At 43.1% G+C, this 20111-nt stretch overlaps 1 protein-coding gene across 1 annotated transcript in view; it reads right to left on the reverse strand.

The window, feature by feature from the left end:
* The window catches only part of LOC148540329 (threonine--tRNA ligase 2, cytoplasmic-like), an 89160-nt gene that overhangs the window by 36506 nt on the left and 32543 nt on the right, over positions 1-20111 (reverse strand). The window contains exons 3-4 of the mRNA XM_088445429.1: positions 11820-12010; positions 3477-3600 (exon numbers count right to left, since the gene is read on the reverse strand). Of these exons, the coding sequence (XP_088301555.1) occupies positions 3477-3600; positions 11820-12010 (315 nt within the window). The remainder of the gene's footprint in view (positions 1-3476; positions 3601-11819; positions 12011-20111) is intronic.

Consider the following 20111-nt stretch of genomic DNA (forward strand, 5'->3'; position numbering starts at 1 on the left):
TGTATGTGTTGTATTTGAGATTATCTTTTTTTTTTTTTTTTGGGAGTGACCACTTTGATTTCTCATTTATGTTGTGAATAAATGTTTGGAGAGTGAAATGGTCTTCCTTTTTTTGGACGTTAACAGCAACTGTAACCAGGTTAACACACCTTACATTTGACTAAGGGGTAATCCAGTACTGACACCAGTTGATGTAAACTGAAATATGTTTTCAGGTTCCCAACCCACACCAAAAGGAAGCCTGTCCAAACCTTTGGATTTGGAAGATTGGCCTAAGCAGCTTGCACACCAACTAGGAACCTGTAAAATGTCGAAATATCTAATTGACACTACACCCAAAAAGGGAAATGACATTGTTACTGTTATGTGTTTCTTGTGGCTGTTTAACATACAAATACAAAACACAATCTAACTTTTAAAAAAGGCAAATCCTTGCAGGAACAGTCTACTTATGTCAGGGAAAACTATTTTTGTTTTGGAAAAAAGAATGAGCCAGAACGTGTATTAGAACTAAAAAATTTATTTAGAAAACGAAAATAAACAAAAAAAACTACTGGCGAAGGATGCCAGACAGTCGGTCAAGGCCCACAAGAATGCCAATGACATGTTGGTGCATCTGGCCAATACATTCGTCCACCTCTTGTCGACGCCTCTGTTCCTCTGTGGGTGAGAAAAGTGTGTGGATTAATAAAACAATAGGGAATCCACATTAAAAAAACAAAAACACAACGAAATCACTCCTAAACCTAAAAAAAAGAAACCAAAACAAAAAGGGGGTGCTGCCAAAAATACAAGGCCTATGTACAAATTCCCACAGGTGTGATATGTGTATGTTGAAATCAGCAGGAAGAGGTAAAGGCAAACTGCTAAATCACCAAAAGTAAACCAAACAAGCACGAATAAAGGCACGACACATGATTACATACAAACACTTTGTGGTTAAAAAAAATGAGAAAGAAAAACATACCGGGAGCCAAAACGGGAGCTCCGGAAGTCCCTCCATGTTCTTCCTCGGAGGAGCCTTCATTCCCCAAAGAACGGGGAGGGGTAATGACGGACTCCGGGGAGGGGGTAATTGGAAGAGGGGTGGGTGGAGGAGAGGGGGAAGTGGGACGGAGGGGAAGGAGGCCCGACAGTTCCGGGAGAGGGTCTTGGAAGGCTGGGGAGGAGTGGGGTATAGGGGAAATATTTGGGGTGGAGTGTTGGCTGGGGGTTGGGGATAGTGGCCGGGAACGCCGTCTGGCCGGACGGTGACGGCGTAGTCTTGGCTGTCCTCCTAAAATATGTCAAACAAATTGAGGTTAGTTTCTGGGCAAATCCGGGGCCCAAATAAAAAAAAACAAACCACCAACAAAAAACATGCAAATAGGAGTAGAATGAAAAAAACAGAAATAGAGGGAAAACATGCACACGCAGATATGAGGACAAATAATAAATAGGACAGACAGGAAAACATGCACACGCAGATATGAGGACAAATAATAAATAGGACAGACAGGAAAACATGCACACGCAGATATGAGGACAAATAATAAATAGGACAGACAGGAAAACATGCACACGCAGATATGAGGACAAATAATAAATAGGACAGACAGGAAAACATGCACACGCAGATATGAGGACAAATAATAAATAGGACAGACAGGAAAACATGCACACGCAGTTTGCCCCACAAACACAAACATGAAAACCACAATACATAACACTTACTTTCCAGGATCTGCATGCGAAAGCATGCCAGCAAGCGGGGCGTTCGCCGTTGCAGGTCTGACCACCTGCGCTCCAGCTGCCCGATGTTGCGGCGTGAACCTAAGGACCGCAGGCGGGACCGTGCCTCCGCATACGCGGAGCGCTTCTGCCGGTTGGTGATGGGTGGAGGCTGGCTGGTGATACGGCGATCCATCACCTCCGTAAGCACCAGCAGCTCGCGCCTGGTAAATGCGGAGGCTCTCATGATGGCAATGGAGTTTTTCATACAAAACATTTTTGATAAAGTGTGCAATAAATTTCTGATTGGCTAATGTATTTTGGAAATTAACAGGAGCAATTTTATTGGTTAGTGTATGAGTCATGTGTTCAACAGGGCCAGAAATCTCTGGAGAGTTATGATAGGCTTGATGCAGTGACATGCGTTTGCAAATTTAAATAAAGAAATGAACCCCGGAAAATATGCGAGGATCCACAGCAATAGAACAATTGTTTAATTGTGGTTCACATGTTTTTTGAACAATAAAAGCGAATGTTCCATCCGTACGTATTCTGCGGGTAAACACAAACACGGACAAGAGTAAAGTTTCTTGCATTGTGTTGAAAAAAAAAAAACAATTAAGCTAATTGATACATTGACTGGCATGATACGATTGAGGGAGGTAGGCAGAATAAAGGAGCAGGTAATCGACATCTGACAAGGCCACTTCCGGTTTCACTTGTGCGTGCGTTCCCTTCAAGCCATTTCGGGGATGTACGCTCGCTATTTCGCACGCTCGTTAGTTAGAGGAGGGGTCGCCTGAGTTTAGGGAGGAATTTTAGATGCGAAAGAAAATACGAGCGAGCCATTGAATTTAAATAATTTTGTACGTACGCCTAACGTACGTGCGCCCGCTTGCGAGTGGGTCTGAATGAGGGCCAAAGTCTCTACTCAATATAGAGATATCCGGGAAATATATGTGTACATACACACACATTTGATTTGCCCAATAGTGATAATGTCCTGAGATCAGCGAAAAGTTCACCTCCAAATTGTTTCACATACCAGGATTGGCAATATGAAATTAAATCTTAATGTATAAACCAGCCAGACCGGCCGAATTTTACTTACAGCGCAATGTTCCTGGGCGGAGAAAGAATTCTCCTTGCCATCATACGGCTCCAGTGAAAGGTAGGAGTGAATTTGTTCCAGCTAGCCTTCCTACGATCTTTGGGGTCTATTCACTAAGCCTTGGAGAGATATAAAGTGAAGAAAGATAGGCACCAACCAATCAGCTCCTAACTGACATGTTAAAGGCTGTGTTTGAAAAATGACAGTTAGGAGCTGATTGGTTGGTACTTATCTTTCTTCACTTTATCTCTCTCCAAGGTTTAGTTAATAGACCCCTTTCTGCTATGTGCTGTGTACAGTGATTCCGGTCAGTCGGAGGGTCCCTACTACGCTCACTTTCTGATGTGGGGGACTGGAATTAGCGTAGGTCAGTTGTCCTCTTTTCCTTAGCCGGATGAAGAGTGTTAGCGTAGGTAATGCAGAGTGTTAGCGTAGGTAATGCCAGGCAGCAGAGCGGTAATAGTAGAAAAGTCTGTTGCAGATATTAGTTTGCTGCTTCTCTACACCAGCGCAGATTTTTACAAATTACATGATTAAATCTCCTTTCCATTTGGCAGGGTTAGCAACCAGTTTTTGAAGACCTGCAGTAGGTTTGTGTGCACAATTTACTTACAATATTTATGTTTTGTTAAGAGCGGGCAACACTGTAACTTACAGCTTGAGCTTCTTCATTGCCAAATGTCAGCAGTTCTAAAGTGCTGTCTCCCTCAAGCGGACGGTCAAGGTCCCACAACTCACAATTTACTTTGGCAATTATGGTGTTATCAGACAATCCATGACTACAAAGGAAAAAAAAAACTATTATGGACATTTTGAAAAAAACATATGGAAGACAAACTATACTGTGATACAGAATACATGATATTTCATATAGTGGTAAGCATTAATTGGTTTCCAAGTAGTTCAGTGACTAATAAAATATTAGATGCTACATATGTTGAGAGTTGTAAACTGAAAGAGGTGCATGAAATGATGGTTTTACCTACCAAACCGTTATAAGGTTCTATATGTTCTAGAGGAAAAGTTATAGCCTCTTCAGTTTATTCTCTTTTATATTTATAAACCACATCTGCAAAACACTTTCCCACAAAAGTGCAAAACGCATTTCATTATAAGTATGGGGAGGAGACAGAGGACCTCATTCAGAGTCGGTCGTTACGGCCGCACGGTCGTACGCCACCGATGTTCGCTATACTGCGCATGCGTAAAGTTCGCAATGCGCGTGCGCAAGCTAGCCGCTACGATCAGAAATTTCTCTCTCCTTGAACACAGCCAGGTCGGTAGTTTGAGTGACAGAATGAGGAGTTTGTGGGTGGTAACAGGGGAAGGTGCTTGAAAACGGGGGAGTGGAGATCCGAACGCAGGCGTGCCTAATTATGCGAACTGCGTTTTATGGGAGTGCATACGGTTTATGGGAGTGCATAATTAACAAAGTAGCGTCATGGCACATGTGACATGGGAGGTTTTTACACTGACATGATCGTAGAGCTTAAGAGAGGGTATGGTCAACCTTAAGCTCTACGACCAGTTTCGATGGTTCCCGATGGTCTCGATTGATCCTTATATGCCCGGAGATGACGTGCAATGCGTACGAGAAAGGGGCGTATTTTTTTTAATTCCGACCGCTTCCTCCCCTTGGTCGGCCAGCTACCGATCCGAACTTAGGGATGCAACTTGTGAGGGAATCATTTGAATATCCGTCCCCTTTTCCAGTACGACCGTGCGGCCGTTTCGACCGACTCTGAATGAGGTCCAGAGAACCCCAGAGGTGGCAGAAAATTCAAAGACTGTTGCATGGCTAGGCTTCGTGGCCCCGCAATTAGTATTTTCTTTTCTTTATGTCTTATTTTTTTTGCACCCATAGGGACTCAGCGAAATGAGCGGAGGAGAGGGGAGGGGGCCCCTCCTCCTCTCCAGGGGGGTATATTTACTAAAGTGAGAGTTTTTAGAAAGTGGAGATGTTGCCCATAGCAACCAATCAGATTCAACTTAACATTTAACTAGCACCTTCTAGAAGATAATAGCTAGAATCTAATTGGTTGCTATGGGCAACATCTCCAATTCTAAAAACACTCATTTTAGTAAATTTTTTCCCAGGGGTGAAGCCAGCCTGTCACCTGGGGCAAAGACTCATTATGGCAGACCCCCCATCCCAGTGGATAGCAGTCATCATTTACCTATATGACCACCATATAATACAGACAGTATCTGTGACCACAATGTACTACAAACAGCATTAGTGGCCTATATATATTACAGGCAGCATTAGTGACCTACAAAGAGTGGGCCTGATTCACTACCGATCGCTACTGCGAATGCAATAGCGATTATGCGATAGTAGGCTAATCCATTGTGATCGTTATGCCGCCGCAGCACAACTTAAGGACGCCCACTTGATCTTACACACATCCGTATTGTTTAGCAAGACTGCGATACCATCGGTACAATTGAGTACAATCGCAGCCTCACGCACACTAGCACAAGCTCTGACCTTACTCAAAAATAGCTAACTTCATCACATGCTATGAGTCCTCAAGCTGCGTAAGGCATCGAAGTGGAACATTTATGCACGCCCCTGCAACGGCGTTCAAATGCCTTGATTTCCTTGACCACCTCCCGTCAACACCTTCAAACGGTAATTCCTGTCAATTACTCTGCGATGGGTCTGCGTAGTCAATGCGATCGCAGTCCCAATCGCAATGGCCGGTTGGGGCTGCAGTTCGTGTGTGTGTGTAAATAAATATATATATATATATATATATATATATATATATATATATATATATATACAGTCAGGTGCATAAATATTGGGACATTGACAGAATTTTCATATTTTGGCCTCTATTCACCACCACAATCACAATGGCTTTGAAATGAAACAAACAAGATGTGCTTTAACTGCAAACTTTCAGATTTAATTTGAGTGTAATTACATCCAAATCAGGTGAACGGTGTAGGAATTACAACGGTTTCTATATGTGCCTCCCACTTTTTAAGGGGCCAGAAGTAATGGGACAAACTAAACAATCCTAAATCTAATTTTCATTTTTTAATACTTTGTTGCAAATCCTTTGCAGGCAATTACAGCCTGAAGTCTGGAACGCATAGACATCACCAGACACAGGGTTTTGGTGATGCTCTGCCAGGCCTCTACTGCAAATGTCTTCAGGTCCTGAAAATTCTGTCAATGTCCCAATATTTATGCACCTGACTGTACATACATACAGTGCATTTTTCCAAATTTTGTTATGTTACAGCCTTACTCCAAAATGGAATAAATTAATTTTTTACCTCAAAATTCTACACACAATACCCCATAATGACAACGTGTAAAAAGTTTTTTTACAATTTTTGCAGAAATCAGACGTACATAAGTATTCATAACCTTTGCTCAGTACTTTGTTGATGCATCTTTGGCAGCAATTACAGCCTCAAGTCTTTTTGAATATGATGCCACAAGCTTGGCACACCTATCTTTGGGCAGTTTCGCCCATTCCTCTTTGCAGCACCTCTCAAGCTTCATCAGGCTGGATGAAAAGCGTCGGTGCACAGCTATTTTCAGATCCCTCCAGAGATGTTCATTTGGATTCAAGTCTGGGCTCTGGCTGGGCCACTCAAGGACATTCACAGAGTTGTCCTGAAGCCACTCCTTTGATATCTTGGCTGTGTGCTTAGGATCGTTGACCTGCTGAAAGATGAACCGTCGCCCCAGTCAAGAGCGCTCTGGAGCAGGTTTATATCCAGGATGTCTATGTACATTGCTGCATTCATCTTTCCCTCTATCCTGTCTAGTCTCCCAGTTCTTGCCGCTGAAAAACATCCCCACAGCATGATGCTGCCACCACCATGCTTCACTGTAGGGATGGTATTGGCCTGGTGATTAGCGATGCCTGGTTTCCTCCAAACATAATGTCTGGCATTCACACCAAAGAGTTCAATTTTTATCTCTCATGGCCTGAGAGTCCTTCAGGTGCATTTTGGCAAACTCCAGGTGGGCTGCCATGTGCTATTTACTAAGGAGTGGCTTCTGAATGGCCACTCTACCATACAGGCCTGATTGGTGGATTGCTGCAGAGATGGTTGTCCTTCTGGAAGGTTCTCCTCTCTCTACAGAGAAATGCTGTAGCTCTGGGAGAGTGACCATCGGGTTCTTGGTCACCTCCCTGACTAGGGCCCTTCTCCCCCGATCGCTCAGTTTAGACGGCCGGCCAACTCTAGGAAGAGTCCTGGTGGTTCCAAACTTCTTCCATTTACGGATGATGGAGGACACTGTGCTCATTGGGACCTTCAAAGCAAGGGATGTTTTTCTGTACCCTTCCCCAGCATCGAGACAATCCTGTCTCGGAGGTCTACAGACAATTCCTTGGACTTCATGCTTGGTTTGTGCTCTGATATGTACTGTCAAGTGTGGGACCTTATATAGACAGGTGTATGCCTTTCAAAATCATGTCCAATCAACTGAATTTACCACAGGTGGACTCCAATTAAGCTGTAAAAACATCTCAAGGTTGGTCAGTGGAAACAGGATGCACCTGAGCTAAATTTTGAGCTTCTTGGCAAAGGCCGTGAATACTTATGTACATGTGATTTCTTAGTGGGTTTTGTCGAAGCTGGTTTAGTGGCTGAGACAGAATCAGTGTAAAATTAGCTTGGAGCGACGCCATCTTGCGAATGGCAACCAGACTCCATCTTAAAAATAAGAATCTGCAAGACGCCATTTTGCGACCAGCGCCATTTTAAGTTACAACTCACGAGCTAAGTACAGATGGCAATGTTTTTGATAATCATTTTAGAAGCCATGACAGGCCCATTCTGGGGACAACCTTGCATAAAGAAATACCAAAACAAACACAGTATCAGTTAGCAACTAGAAAAACAGCTTCCTGAGAAATGGAATTAGAAAAGAACAATACACCAGGAACTGTGGGTGTTTTTGCATGTAAATGGAGAGACCCCACATGTGGACAGGTGTAGCTGTGGCAATTGTAATATGGCCCAGACACTTGAATTAAATCTGCTTTTTTAAACTCACTGTCAGACAGGCTGGCACCAGCACGGTTGGGGGTCTCCACCCTGTTTGAGAGTGAAGCTCACTGCCCATAACACATTTGCATTGCAGTTTGAAAATGTTAGCAAGAAATTATATATATATATATATATATATATTAAATCCATCAGAAATAGAATCACATGACGCACATTAGCGAATGCACAATATCCTGCATGCGAACGCTGTTTATTAGTTGCATGCGTGCACATCTGCCCCAAATCAGATAAACCTAACTAGCGTATTTTCCCAAACCCCTAATACTTACATAGTGCACACTCACATAAAAGGTTCCATAGCTTTAAAGTATAAGATCCAAGTTTTATTCATTTATTACAAATGCTGTGAAATAAAGGCTATTTTGGTATCTAAGGTTTAATACGTGATAAGTAAGCCGTGTTTGGTATTATACTGATCTGCACTTTCTCAACAGCTTTCCGGTATCATCGGTGTGAAGATCGCAACATGCAATCTCAACTTATGGACCGTAGAGATATAAAGCACCAAAATGTATTTTGTGAAACTAACAGCTTAGATTTGCATGCAGGGGGAATAGAGGAGACAATAGGCTGTCAGAGGCTGACCTGTGTCCATTTGAATCAACCTGTTAAATACCCTGTAACAGATGCACCTGCACTGGGAACCAAGGGGATCAGCAACAAACCTCTCTATTGTGTTGTCTGTTTCTGTAAGGGTATAAATGTGTGTGTTGTGACCCCAGTCTGGAGTCTTCTTGCTGATTGCTGATTGACGGAGGTTTCTTGCTGATGCCGGTATCTGGTCCAGAGAGCGTGCGTATGTATAACTGTATCTTGGGTCTGTATAATTCTTTGCGCTAAATTGTACTTAGATCACAGCGTGTAACTGACTGTACTTTACTTGAATAATACTTTGTGCTTTGGAAACACATGTTCAAGGTCTAAAGTCTTTATTTTACTGTATGACTGCGTACGCAAATAGCGTCAATTTTAGAGGTTTATAGGCAGGTTTTAGAAGGTATAGGTAGGAGCGTATAAAGGTTCAAATTCAGTATCCTTAGTTTTTATTATTAAAGTTGCAAAAATCTCAAAAAAACTTTTTACACGTTGTCATCATGGGGTATTGTGTGTAGAATTTTGAGGACAAAAATGAATTTACTCCATTTTGGAATAAGGCTTCACCATAACAAAATGTGGACAAAGTGAAGCATTGTGAAAACTTTCCACATGCACTGTATATATATATATATATATATATATATATTTATATATATACACACACACACAATTTACACACTTACACATACACTGAAGTGCCAAAAGTCATGGGATTGCAAGATGTTAAGGTAATGGTAGGTGGAGTCACCGTACTGCAACGTCTTGGAATTGCCCAGACCTGCATCAGTTGTAATCTGACATCTACTGAGTAAAGGCTCATACACACTTAACGATATGCTCCATGAGCGATATCGTTAAGTGTTTTCCCTTGAACTGCAGGGCTCAATGTCGGGAACGACATTGAGCATACACCCTGAACGATATCATTCAGTGAAGTCAACCTCCTTCATCCCTGAACATCCCTGAACATGAACATCCCTGCATGTTCGGGTGACGGCAGACATCGTTAACGATCCGCGGAAGCTGGTCTATATTGAACATTATGAACGATATCGTTATCGACCATATCATTCAATTTATCATCTAGTGTGTATGAGCCTTTGGTTTGAACAGTGGCTAGGCTGCTCATAGCAAGGCGACGTGAATTATTGGAATTCGAACGGGGCATGATAGTGGGTGCCTGATGGATGGGACATTCCATTTCTCAAGTTATGCGGACATTCAACATTCCTCGATCTATGGTGTCACGTGTGTATCGGGAATAGCTCATGGAAGGCATTATCACCCACCATGGACAGCACAGTGGCCAACCAAGGGTGCTTAATGATTGTGACCAGTGGTGTCTGGCCAGTGTCAAGTGACACTGGCTTAAATCACATCCACATTCAATGCAGGAGGTACAAAACGCAAATCCAGCAGGTCAGTGTTTCAATGGGAAATAACAGCAGCTTCAATGGTAAATGAGAGCAGAACACCCAGAATGCCCCTGGTAACACTATGATACGCATAAAGTGCCTCACCTGGGCTCGTGATGTCGCTAATTGGACCCTGAAGGACTGGCAACATGTGACGTGGTCTGATAAGTCACGATTCCAGTTGTTTTGGGAAGATGGTAGGGTTCAGTTGCGGTGCAAAACCCAGGAGGCCATGGATCCCAGTTGTCAACAAGGCACTGTGCAGGCTGGTGGTGGTTCCATAATGGTGTGGGGTATGTTCACGTGGCATGGGTAGAACATGTTATTGAACGGTAACTGCTCGTTGAATTGCTTGATGACCATTTGCAGTCCTTCATGGACCCCCACAAAGATGGAATATTCCAGCGGAATAATGCACCATGTCATTGGTCCCAAGATGTCTAGAATTAGTTCCAAGAGCATTCTGGAGAGTTCTCACAAATGGTGTGGCCACCATGATTGCCTGACAGGAAACCAATCAAGCATTTGTGGGACGTGGTTGAGAGGTCCATTCACACCCAAGATCCTGCACTTACAAATATCAGGGAGCTGTGGGAATCTATCCAGGCAGTATGGGTCAACATCTCTCCAAAGGTCTGACAGCCACTTGTGGAATCAATGCCACGTTGAGTTATTGCACTTCACTGGGGCTAGAGGGGGTATTACACGATACTAGGCACCTATCCCATGACTTTTGGCACTTCAAGTGTATATACATAAACACACACACACGTGCCCGGAATTTACATTTTTATTTTCACAACATACTATGATAAGGCTGGCACCTGGTCTGACTTGTTCTCCCTGGCTCTGGCAATAAGACCCCTCACTGCAGCTGCTTATGCCTCCAATGCATCCACACCTCAGACTGCTCCCGTCCTTCACTTCAGAATTCAGTGCACGGCCAACAGAGAGAGACAGCTGATGACGCCACTGCGGATCCCCCACTGGTGCCACACTCCCTCCGTCACTGCGCTGCGCAGCATATTAAATTAATTAAAATGTCACCGACTGTGGGCCCCTTCATTGCGATGGCCCCTAGTGCAATGCACCGTCGCTAATTCCGACCCCTGACTAAGAGCATCTAGTCTGCAGTTCATAAATGGCCATTACTATTTTGTTACACTACTGAAGAGCAGAAAACATTTATGGAGCACACCAGTCTATTTTTACAAAAGTCTGCTCTATGTATAATATTTACATGCAAAGCAATTCTCTACACCACTGGTGGCCAAAGTTGGTCCACAGGAACCACTAACAGTTCATGTATTCCATATATCCAACATAGTGCACAGGTGTAATTATTACTGACACATTTTAAAAGATCTGCAGGTGATTTGGAATATATGAATGGTTAGAGGTCCCTGGGGACTAAGGGCCTGATTCGCAAGTGGACAAAATGCTGATGTTTGCGGAGGCGAGACTGATTATTTTTGAACTGTGCATGCGTCCCGATGTATTGCAAACACAGTGAGGATTGGAGGCAGAACGGTTGACAGTCAGTGAGCATTTGAACACAGAGGTGTCGCAGCTGTTTTGGGGGCATCTCAGCCTGCGACTGCGTACACTGTTACAATGGCTCCGGCGGCTGACTTCTGACGGACATGTTGAGCAACCATAGGGTTGCTCAGAGGTTCAATGGTGCGACCAGCAGAGTGTCTTTGTACGCAAGCAGCAAATCAGAGACGCCACCGATGGGCGTCTCTCTGTAGAAATCCAGGTGGTGGCGATTACATTTTTTCACAGAATTACTGCATACGGAATCATGTGTTTGCATCGCCCTGAAGTTGGCCACCCCTGCTCTACACACTCCAACATAACCCACTCCAAGTGGATTCATAAGTATTCTCTTATAAATCTTTAGAGAGAGAGAGTCACTAGTTGTCGCTGCGCCATTTTACCTGATTCCAGCAGCTACTTGATACGGAGTTGTCTTCCAGGATTCCCCATCAATGACCTTTCCATTAGCCAAAGTGATCTTAATGGGTTTGCTCTGGTTTGCAGCCCGGTCAGCAAGTAAAGCATCATGTTCCCTTTTCAAGGTTTCATAGAGGTGAAGTCTGTCCTTTATATAAGGAGGGGGTTGATGAGCCTGCAAAGAAGATTTCATAGTTCACTATGTATATGTAACATTGTAGATATTAGCTTATTTATGCATGTTTTTATAAATGTAGCACCACCAATGATACACAGCTCCTTAAAGTACACATTACATGAGTTATATAGAACTGATGAAAAGGATAAGCTGAATATAAACTTGTTTTACTGCTTGTCATAAATTCACAGAGAATGTAAGAGATCTAGAATTCACCAAGAAAAATAACCTCGGAGAAAGGCTGCACATATATTATTGTAAGAAAGTGGCCACATATTACTTACTATAAGAAATTATATTCAATTTTTTAATATATTAAGGGGGTATACATTAGTTTTAATAAACTATATGAGAAACATTTTTCATTTTATTTTTTAAGTTAAATAATGGTGCCCACAAGCCATGGGTACCGGGAGATGACCAACGTAACTTAGCGACGAACGCATGTATCCCTAGGTGCGGGGAGAACATAAAGAATGGCTACAAATTTCCCTAAACCTCATGCAATTTAAATATTTGAAACTGTCATACAACCCGCTCAGAAGAATGACACTTCATCAATTATGCCCATTGTCTGACTACCACAAAGAGTCAATTTGTTATACATATATACTGGTTCTCAGGAGTTCATGGGAAAAGAAGATAAAAGATTGCACAGTAAAAATAGAGCTCAGAGGGCGAGCCAACGCCCAGGGCAGTAACTAGGGTGGAGCGACAGGGTACTGCAAGGCAAGAGAGCTGCTCGGGCCTGTCAATTTTCTGTTTACAGTCATTCTCACTTGTAGCTTCCTCTTCTTTTATCCCCTTCCTGGCTGCCCCTATCTCCTCCCTGGTCGACTCCCCCTCCATCTGGCCTCCTCCCCAAGCACCTTCAGCTGCGTTCTCTTTTATTTAACACACACATTTCAAAATACTGTCATATTCGGATTTCGAGCCTATCATATCTCACATGGCAGTCAGATGGTTTAAACATTGAGATATCTGCCCCACAATTTCTGATGGTAGCCCTGAACAAGCCGATTCCCAACCAAGGTGGTACCAGCACACCTCTAGTACCCTTGCCAGTGAGTTCAGCTGCCAGTGCAGGGTACATACATGGACCTCCCCGCTGATATTTGTGCATATACACTACAAGCAGCGCTCTTTCTATACTTCAGTCGGTGATCTACACTGCCGGCTACAGGCTTGTGCACGGCAGTTTTAATGGACAAATCCTCACCAATGCTCTCATACATCTAGAGCTGGTGAGATATACTGCATAATTATTGTGTATCATCACTGCAGCCACTGGATTTATACTGTATTTGGCAGTGACATCTGGATAACAGTGGTACAAAGGGATCTGTACCCCATCATCATCGAATGGGACAAATCACATTTGTCATACCCCTTCCCCATGAGGCCACGTCCCTTTTTTGGGTGCTCGTCTTATGTACCTATCTGAAAAATGGGGGGTGGGCACCAAAAAGTCATGTCACGGCTTTGCCAACGCCTCTATGGTTACTACATCATGTGCCATATAACTGTTGCTACTATGATAGTTCATGGCACTGTATTAGTGTTCCCGCTAGGCTGTTTCAACGAGGTGATGCGCCCTGCCCAATTTGAAGTAGCTGAAATGCACCCTGCCCTTATGGCGGCACCCATACATGAAACATCTTTCCTCACCAATGTGGGCCAAAGAACCCAGAGGAGGGGGGGGTTGTTCCGGTGAAAAGATCACGGCATATATTCACACTTTGGGAAGAGCTTGGGGGTAGCCCAGCATCCCCGTGTGTGCATAATGCATTCACATACTGCAAAAAAACAAAATCATGTGGGTTGCAATAATTTTCCGCTTATCCATGCATTTGTCATACATTTTAATTAAAGAACTTATATGCTTGTCTGCAGACATCTTATATGCTGAAATGTCATTAATATGCTCCTCTAGCAAATGTGTAGCACAAATGCTTACATCAGGCCTAATGAAAGCTAAAAAAAAACCTACCACCTTTTTATCTTCATGTAAATGTTTATTGATTTAGTTCTATTCCATCAGTCTTTCCACAGAAACAGGCACACTAATACTTGTATATAACATGAAGCCTTATGGTGTGTTTCAGATAAATAACATTAGGAAGATCCCATACAGGGGGTGTGGATTAACAGATAGACGGTAAAAAGGTAGACAATGTCTAAATAGACACCAGGGGCCAAATGTACTAGGGTGAGAGTTTAGAAAATGTTAGTGTTTAGCAGTAAACGGTCACATTGGTGGAGTTTTATCTTCAAAATGGGAAAACATCTGAATGAGATTTTAAATCATGAGTTTTTTGAGTCTGAAAAACATGCGAGTTTGCTCTGTTGCTTTATTCTCAGACTCTATTACATTGGCTGATTTAAAAAGGGTGAGAAAACTGTCACAGTTTCTAAACTCTCACTCTATTACATTTGACCCCAGATGTTAGACAGTTAATAGGTCGACTTGGACAAAAGGTCGATACACTAAAGGTTGACATGTAAGAAGGTCAACATGAAATGGTCAACACAAAAATGGTTGACACCTGATTTTTTTGTTTGTTTGTATTTTAGCCCTAATCTTCACCCTAACACTCCCCTTGGTCCTAGAAAGACAGATATAGCAACTGGCCCGGGTGCCTCTCCAGAGAATACTCATACACAACCAGGAATAGCGGACGGAACTCCGGGACTAAATGTTCAAATATCACGACAAACTGCAATAGTAGTGGTCAACGTTTCAGAGCTCAACGCTCTTTTATCAAGTCAATATATGAGTTACAGTATAATATATACAGTGTATATATATATATATATACACTGTGTATATATATATATATATATATATATATATATACTGTATAAATATATATAGTTATATTTTATATATCTATATACAGTCAGGTGCATAAATATTGGGACATTGACAAAATTTGTATATTTTGGCCTCTATTCACCACCACAATGGCTTTGAAATGAAACAAACAAGATGTGCTTTAACTGCAGACTTTCAGATTTAGTTTGAGGGTTAGTACATCCAAATCAGGTGAACGGTGTAGGAATTACAATGGTTTCTATATGTGCCTCACACTTTTTAAGGGGCCAAAAGTAATGGGACAAACTAAACAATCCTAAATCTAACTTTCACTTTTTAATACTTTGTTGCAAATCCTTTGCAGGCAATTACAGCCTGAAGTCTGGAACGCATAGACATCACCAGACGCTGGGTTTCATCCCTGGTGATGCTCTGCCAGGCCTCTACTGCAAATGTCTTCAGTTCTGAAGCATTTGACTAAATATGAGCATATAATATTACCAGAAACACTTCAGAATTCATTCTGCTGCTTTTGTCAGCAGTCACATCATCAATAAATACAAGGGAACCAGTTCCATTGGAAGCCATACATGCTCACGCCATGACACTACCACCACCATGCTTCACTGATGAGGTGGTATGTCCATGAAATAGCTTTTGGGTTGATAGTCCCATTACTTTTGGCCCCTTAAAAAGTGGGATGCACATATAGAAACTTTGCACCTGATTTGGATGTAATTACCCTCAAATTAAATCTGAAAGTCTGCAGTTAAAGCACATCTTGTTTGTTTCATTTCAAAGCCATTGTGGTGGTGAATAGAGGCCAAAATATGAAAATTCTGTCAATGTCCCAATATTTATGCACCTGACTGTATATATATATATATATATATATATATATATATAGATATATAAAATGTGTGTGTGTCTCCGTTCACTCACCTGGGTGAGATGGCTGTCTCTACCCTATGGGGACCGGTGATTGCCGGGTGGTCACGTATAGAGAACCGGACCTCCCGCAGTCCTGGGGAGCCTATTTGATGATATTAATATTGCCCTCACTAGTGGTAGTGCCCCTTATGCATGCCCCCAGTAGTGGTAGTGCCCCTTATGCAGTGCCCCCAGTAGTGGTAATGCCCCTTATGCAGTGCCCTCTGTAGTGGTAATGCCCCTTATGCAGTGACCACAGTGGTAATGCCCCTTATTCAGTGCCCTCAGTAGTAGTGCCCCTTATGCAATGCCCCCAGTAGTAGTGCCCCTTATGCAGAGCCCACAGTAGTGGTGCTCTTTATGCAGTGCCTCCAGGAGTGGTACCCACTATGCAATGCCCCCATTAGTAGTGTCTCCAGTAGTAATGCCCCTAGAAGTAGTGCCCCCTGTAGTGAAGCCACTTACACACACAAAAAAAACCCCTAATGCTTACCTTAAGTCCCGATCCTGCGTCCGCTGCCATCCGGTCCGCCTGGTTGCTCCTCTGAACTATGGGAGAGACGACATGACGTCACTTCCATAGTGCACTACACACTGCAAGAGCCGGAAGCCAGAGCTCAGGAGTAAGCTCCAGCCTCTGGCTGCCGCTGGCTCGGTGAGAGAGCTGGCCGGACGCCCGCTGACAAAATCTCAGTGGGCGCCTGGCAAATGGAGCTTGTCGGCAGGCCTTGGGGAACCGCTCCTGCGGGCCATGGGTTGAAGACGCCTGGTCTAACATCTGGTGTCTATCTAGACCAGGGGTGGGCAATAAGCGGCCCTCCTGCTGTTGTTGAACTACACATCCCAGCATGCCTTGCAACAGTTTTAGCATGGCCAAATAGCATAACTGTGGCAAGGCATGCTGGAATGTGTAGTTCTACAACAGCTGGGGGGGTCGCTTATTGCCCACCCCATATCTACCTTTTTACTGTCCGACACCCCCATACAACAGTGGTTCCCAAACTGATTGACGTGCATTTGCAGGGGTGCCACGGTTTCGTGGTCCAGGACCAAATACAATTATTTATAGTCAATGTTATGGGTAAAACCTGTGCTGTAGGCTGTCCATCATAAAACAGAAGCACAGCGCTGTCCACCATCACATAACTGAACCTAATAATAATAGGTATGCAAAATTAACTTAATTTAATAATTTTTGGTGAAAATATCAACAAGAAACTTTTGGCTTAGGGGTTCTGACACTCTAGGGCGCCATGATTCAGGAAACTTTGGGAACCACTGCAACAGTATAACATTTATTGGATGTCTTACAATCAACTTGCTTGCACATACAGGCATCAGGATGGAGGGGATGTCTGCAGACATGAAAGGTGGAACCAAGCACAATGGTTTTGACTGGGCTTAGTTTAGGGCACTGTTCTGTGAGTCTAAAATGGGTTGTGTATGGACAGATGTTTACAGAGCTACAAAGTGTAAGAACAATACATAAATGAATAAATAATAAAAATAATCATAAGAATAAACTATATATATATTTAAATTAATCATTCTGAACATTCAAAATCCTATGGCATTGTATATGATTACTAGGAATATAAAATCTGGTCGGCTGTTGACACGGGATGTAGTTACCATCCCGGTGGTCAGGATCCCGGCGCTCAGAATACTGGCGCCAGAATCCTGACAGCAGTCTGAATCCCGGCGCCAGAATCCTGACCACCAGCATCTAGATGGTGAATATTAGGGTTAGGGGGAGGGTTAGGTTTAGGGTTAGGCACTTGGGGGAGGGTTAGGCTGCAGGGTGGAGTGGTTAGTGTTAGGCTGCAGGAGGGGGAGGGTTAAGGTTAGGCTGTGGGAAAGTGGGTTAGGGAGAGGGTTAGGGTTAGAACCCTTACCTAATTGGGTCGAGATGCCGTTATTGGTATTCTGCCCGCTGGCATCCCAACTGCCGGGATCCCATACCCAACACGTTGACACTTATCATGTCAGTTGGTCCAAGATGCAAGAGAAAAAGCCACCAGTATTTTAAGAACTAGTCAATTTATCCCGACATTCATACAACCAGATCTCTGCAATACTTTGCACTGAATGTATGAGGGTAAATTAGACATTGACCAGGTCACGTACGACTGTGCTAGCGGCGGGTATCTTTTTTGGGCGAAAAAGCATCTTAGTAGCGACTAGGACGCATCAGGAGTCTTCCCTGATTAATTCATATGCGACACTTGTATATTTGTGTGAGATGGAGCCTATGGCCAAAATTTACTAAGCGGCGGTTTGATTGCGGGTTCTATTCTATTCTAAACCCCGGCGGTTTGGTGTCGGGTTCTATTCTGTTCTAAACCCCGGGGGTTTGGTGGCGGTTTTGCAGTGGTTTCTAAATGACAGCCCTGTTCTATTCTATTCTAAAATGTGTTTTGACTGTGGTTTGGCAGCGGTTTTGCTATCTGCAGATTTACTAAGGCCAAAACCGCTGCAAAACTGCCATCAAAACACATTATAGAATAGAATAGAACAGGGCTGTCCTTTAGAAACCGCTGCAGAACCGCCACCAAACCCCCGGAGTTTAGAACAGAATAGAACCCGCCACCAAACCGCCGGGGTTTAGAATAGAATAGAACCTGCCGTCAAACCGCCGCTTAGTAAATTTTGCCCTATATATGAAGCACAATAGAACCCCAGTATGGAAAAGAGCTGCAGCCATGGCATCATAGCACTTTGTATACAGATACAGACTCAGTCGCACAAGGATATACAAGTGTTCCAAATCACATTAATCAGCACAGTCTGCTGATGTGCCCTAATCGCATCACAAAGCTACTAAGACACATTTTCGGGCAACAAAGAAGCCCAGTGCTAGCAAAGCTGCATGGGACCTGGCGCGCCCAAAGGGGCTATTTGGCGCAACTGCAGCAAAGGTGTATGAGGACACATCTGTAGCTTTATATATCCATATGACAGAGGAGAAGCCTAACAAAAGTCATCTCAGTGCTTGGTTACTTTTATATGGCCATAGGACCCTTTTGTGACTTCTGATAGCCTTTTAATTAACAGTAGAAAGGAATGACTTCATTATAACTAGGTCTTTTTTTATCATATTTTGAGTTGTATTACAGTACATAATAGAATTACATACATATATAACATTTGGCAACAGTAACAATTGTGGGATTTCATTTTTATAGATAGAGTACATTGTTTGCCCTTGTCATCCCTATTCTAATGGACTAAAACATTTTCTATAATGCTATTTGATTTCGCAGTGTGATTGTGAAGTGTGCAATTCATTTGAAATATTTTAAACCAAATAATTCCTTGGTGCCAACAGAGACACAAACATTCTGAACAAAGTAATTAAAACCTGCAATACTCATTGGGATTCTGCTGATGGTGGTGCAAAATGGTTTTATCTCCTGGTGGTGACTCCAGCTCCTTTCCAACACTACAAAAGTGTAGTGGGGGCACTGGTCATCAACAGAGACATTTTCCTCTGTATACCCCTTTTCCGACAAACTGTTAACCCAGGCTATTGCCGAGGCAACCCAGGTCGAGATTTACCGTGAAAGGGTCTGAGAAAAATACATGGGTTGAGTTACCAGGGAATCAAACCCTGGTAGCTACCAGGGTCGAACGTGGCATGGTGCCGGGTAACTTTGCAACCCGGGTTATCCGACACGGGTCACGCTAAAAGCCGCTGACTGGAGTTAGAATCTGCACTCAGAGATGATGTCATCTCCAAGTGCCCCCCTCAGAGCTCACAGCATGGCTACATGGACGGATGTAGAGGTGAAGGAGAAGTATTGGCATTGAGTATTAGCTCTCTCAGCCAAAGATTACACCCTCCTCCTCCTGAAATAACTCCTTGCTAGCTACCACAGTGTCATAAGCTGCATCATGTGATCACTTGCTGTGTTAAACAGCAGTACTCCACAAACACTCAGGAACTCCAGGATACACAGTGGTAACTCGTCGGCCATGATTGATGCAATGCAGTGAGCAGTCACCACCCACTTTTTTACCTCATCTTTGTGAGCCATAAAACGTCCATTTTAAAATAGTGTTAGAGGTCTTATCATATCATCAGAAGAAAACTCCTAGCAGTATCTTGAATATTGGTCACTATACTGTCATCTTTTTGATCAGATAACTAATCAATGTGTGTCTCTGTTCTGTCTTCTCTATTGATTACAGTATATAGTTCAAATAAATTATAGAGCTTGATAACAGGTTATATATTATTCTATATCAAGCAAAATGACTGTCACAAATATAACTGGTATTTGTGAGTATGCAAATTACAGGTATAGTCCTAGGTCTATATAGCTAGGGGTATTCAAATTAGACAGTCCTCTC

This window comes from Taudactylus pleione, unplaced genomic scaffold (assembly GCF_031769625.1).
Source record: "Taudactylus pleione unplaced genomic scaffold, aTauple2 ptg000019l, whole genome shotgun sequence".
NCBI lineage: Eukaryota > Metazoa > Chordata > Amphibia > Anura > Myobatrachidae > Taudactylus > Taudactylus pleione.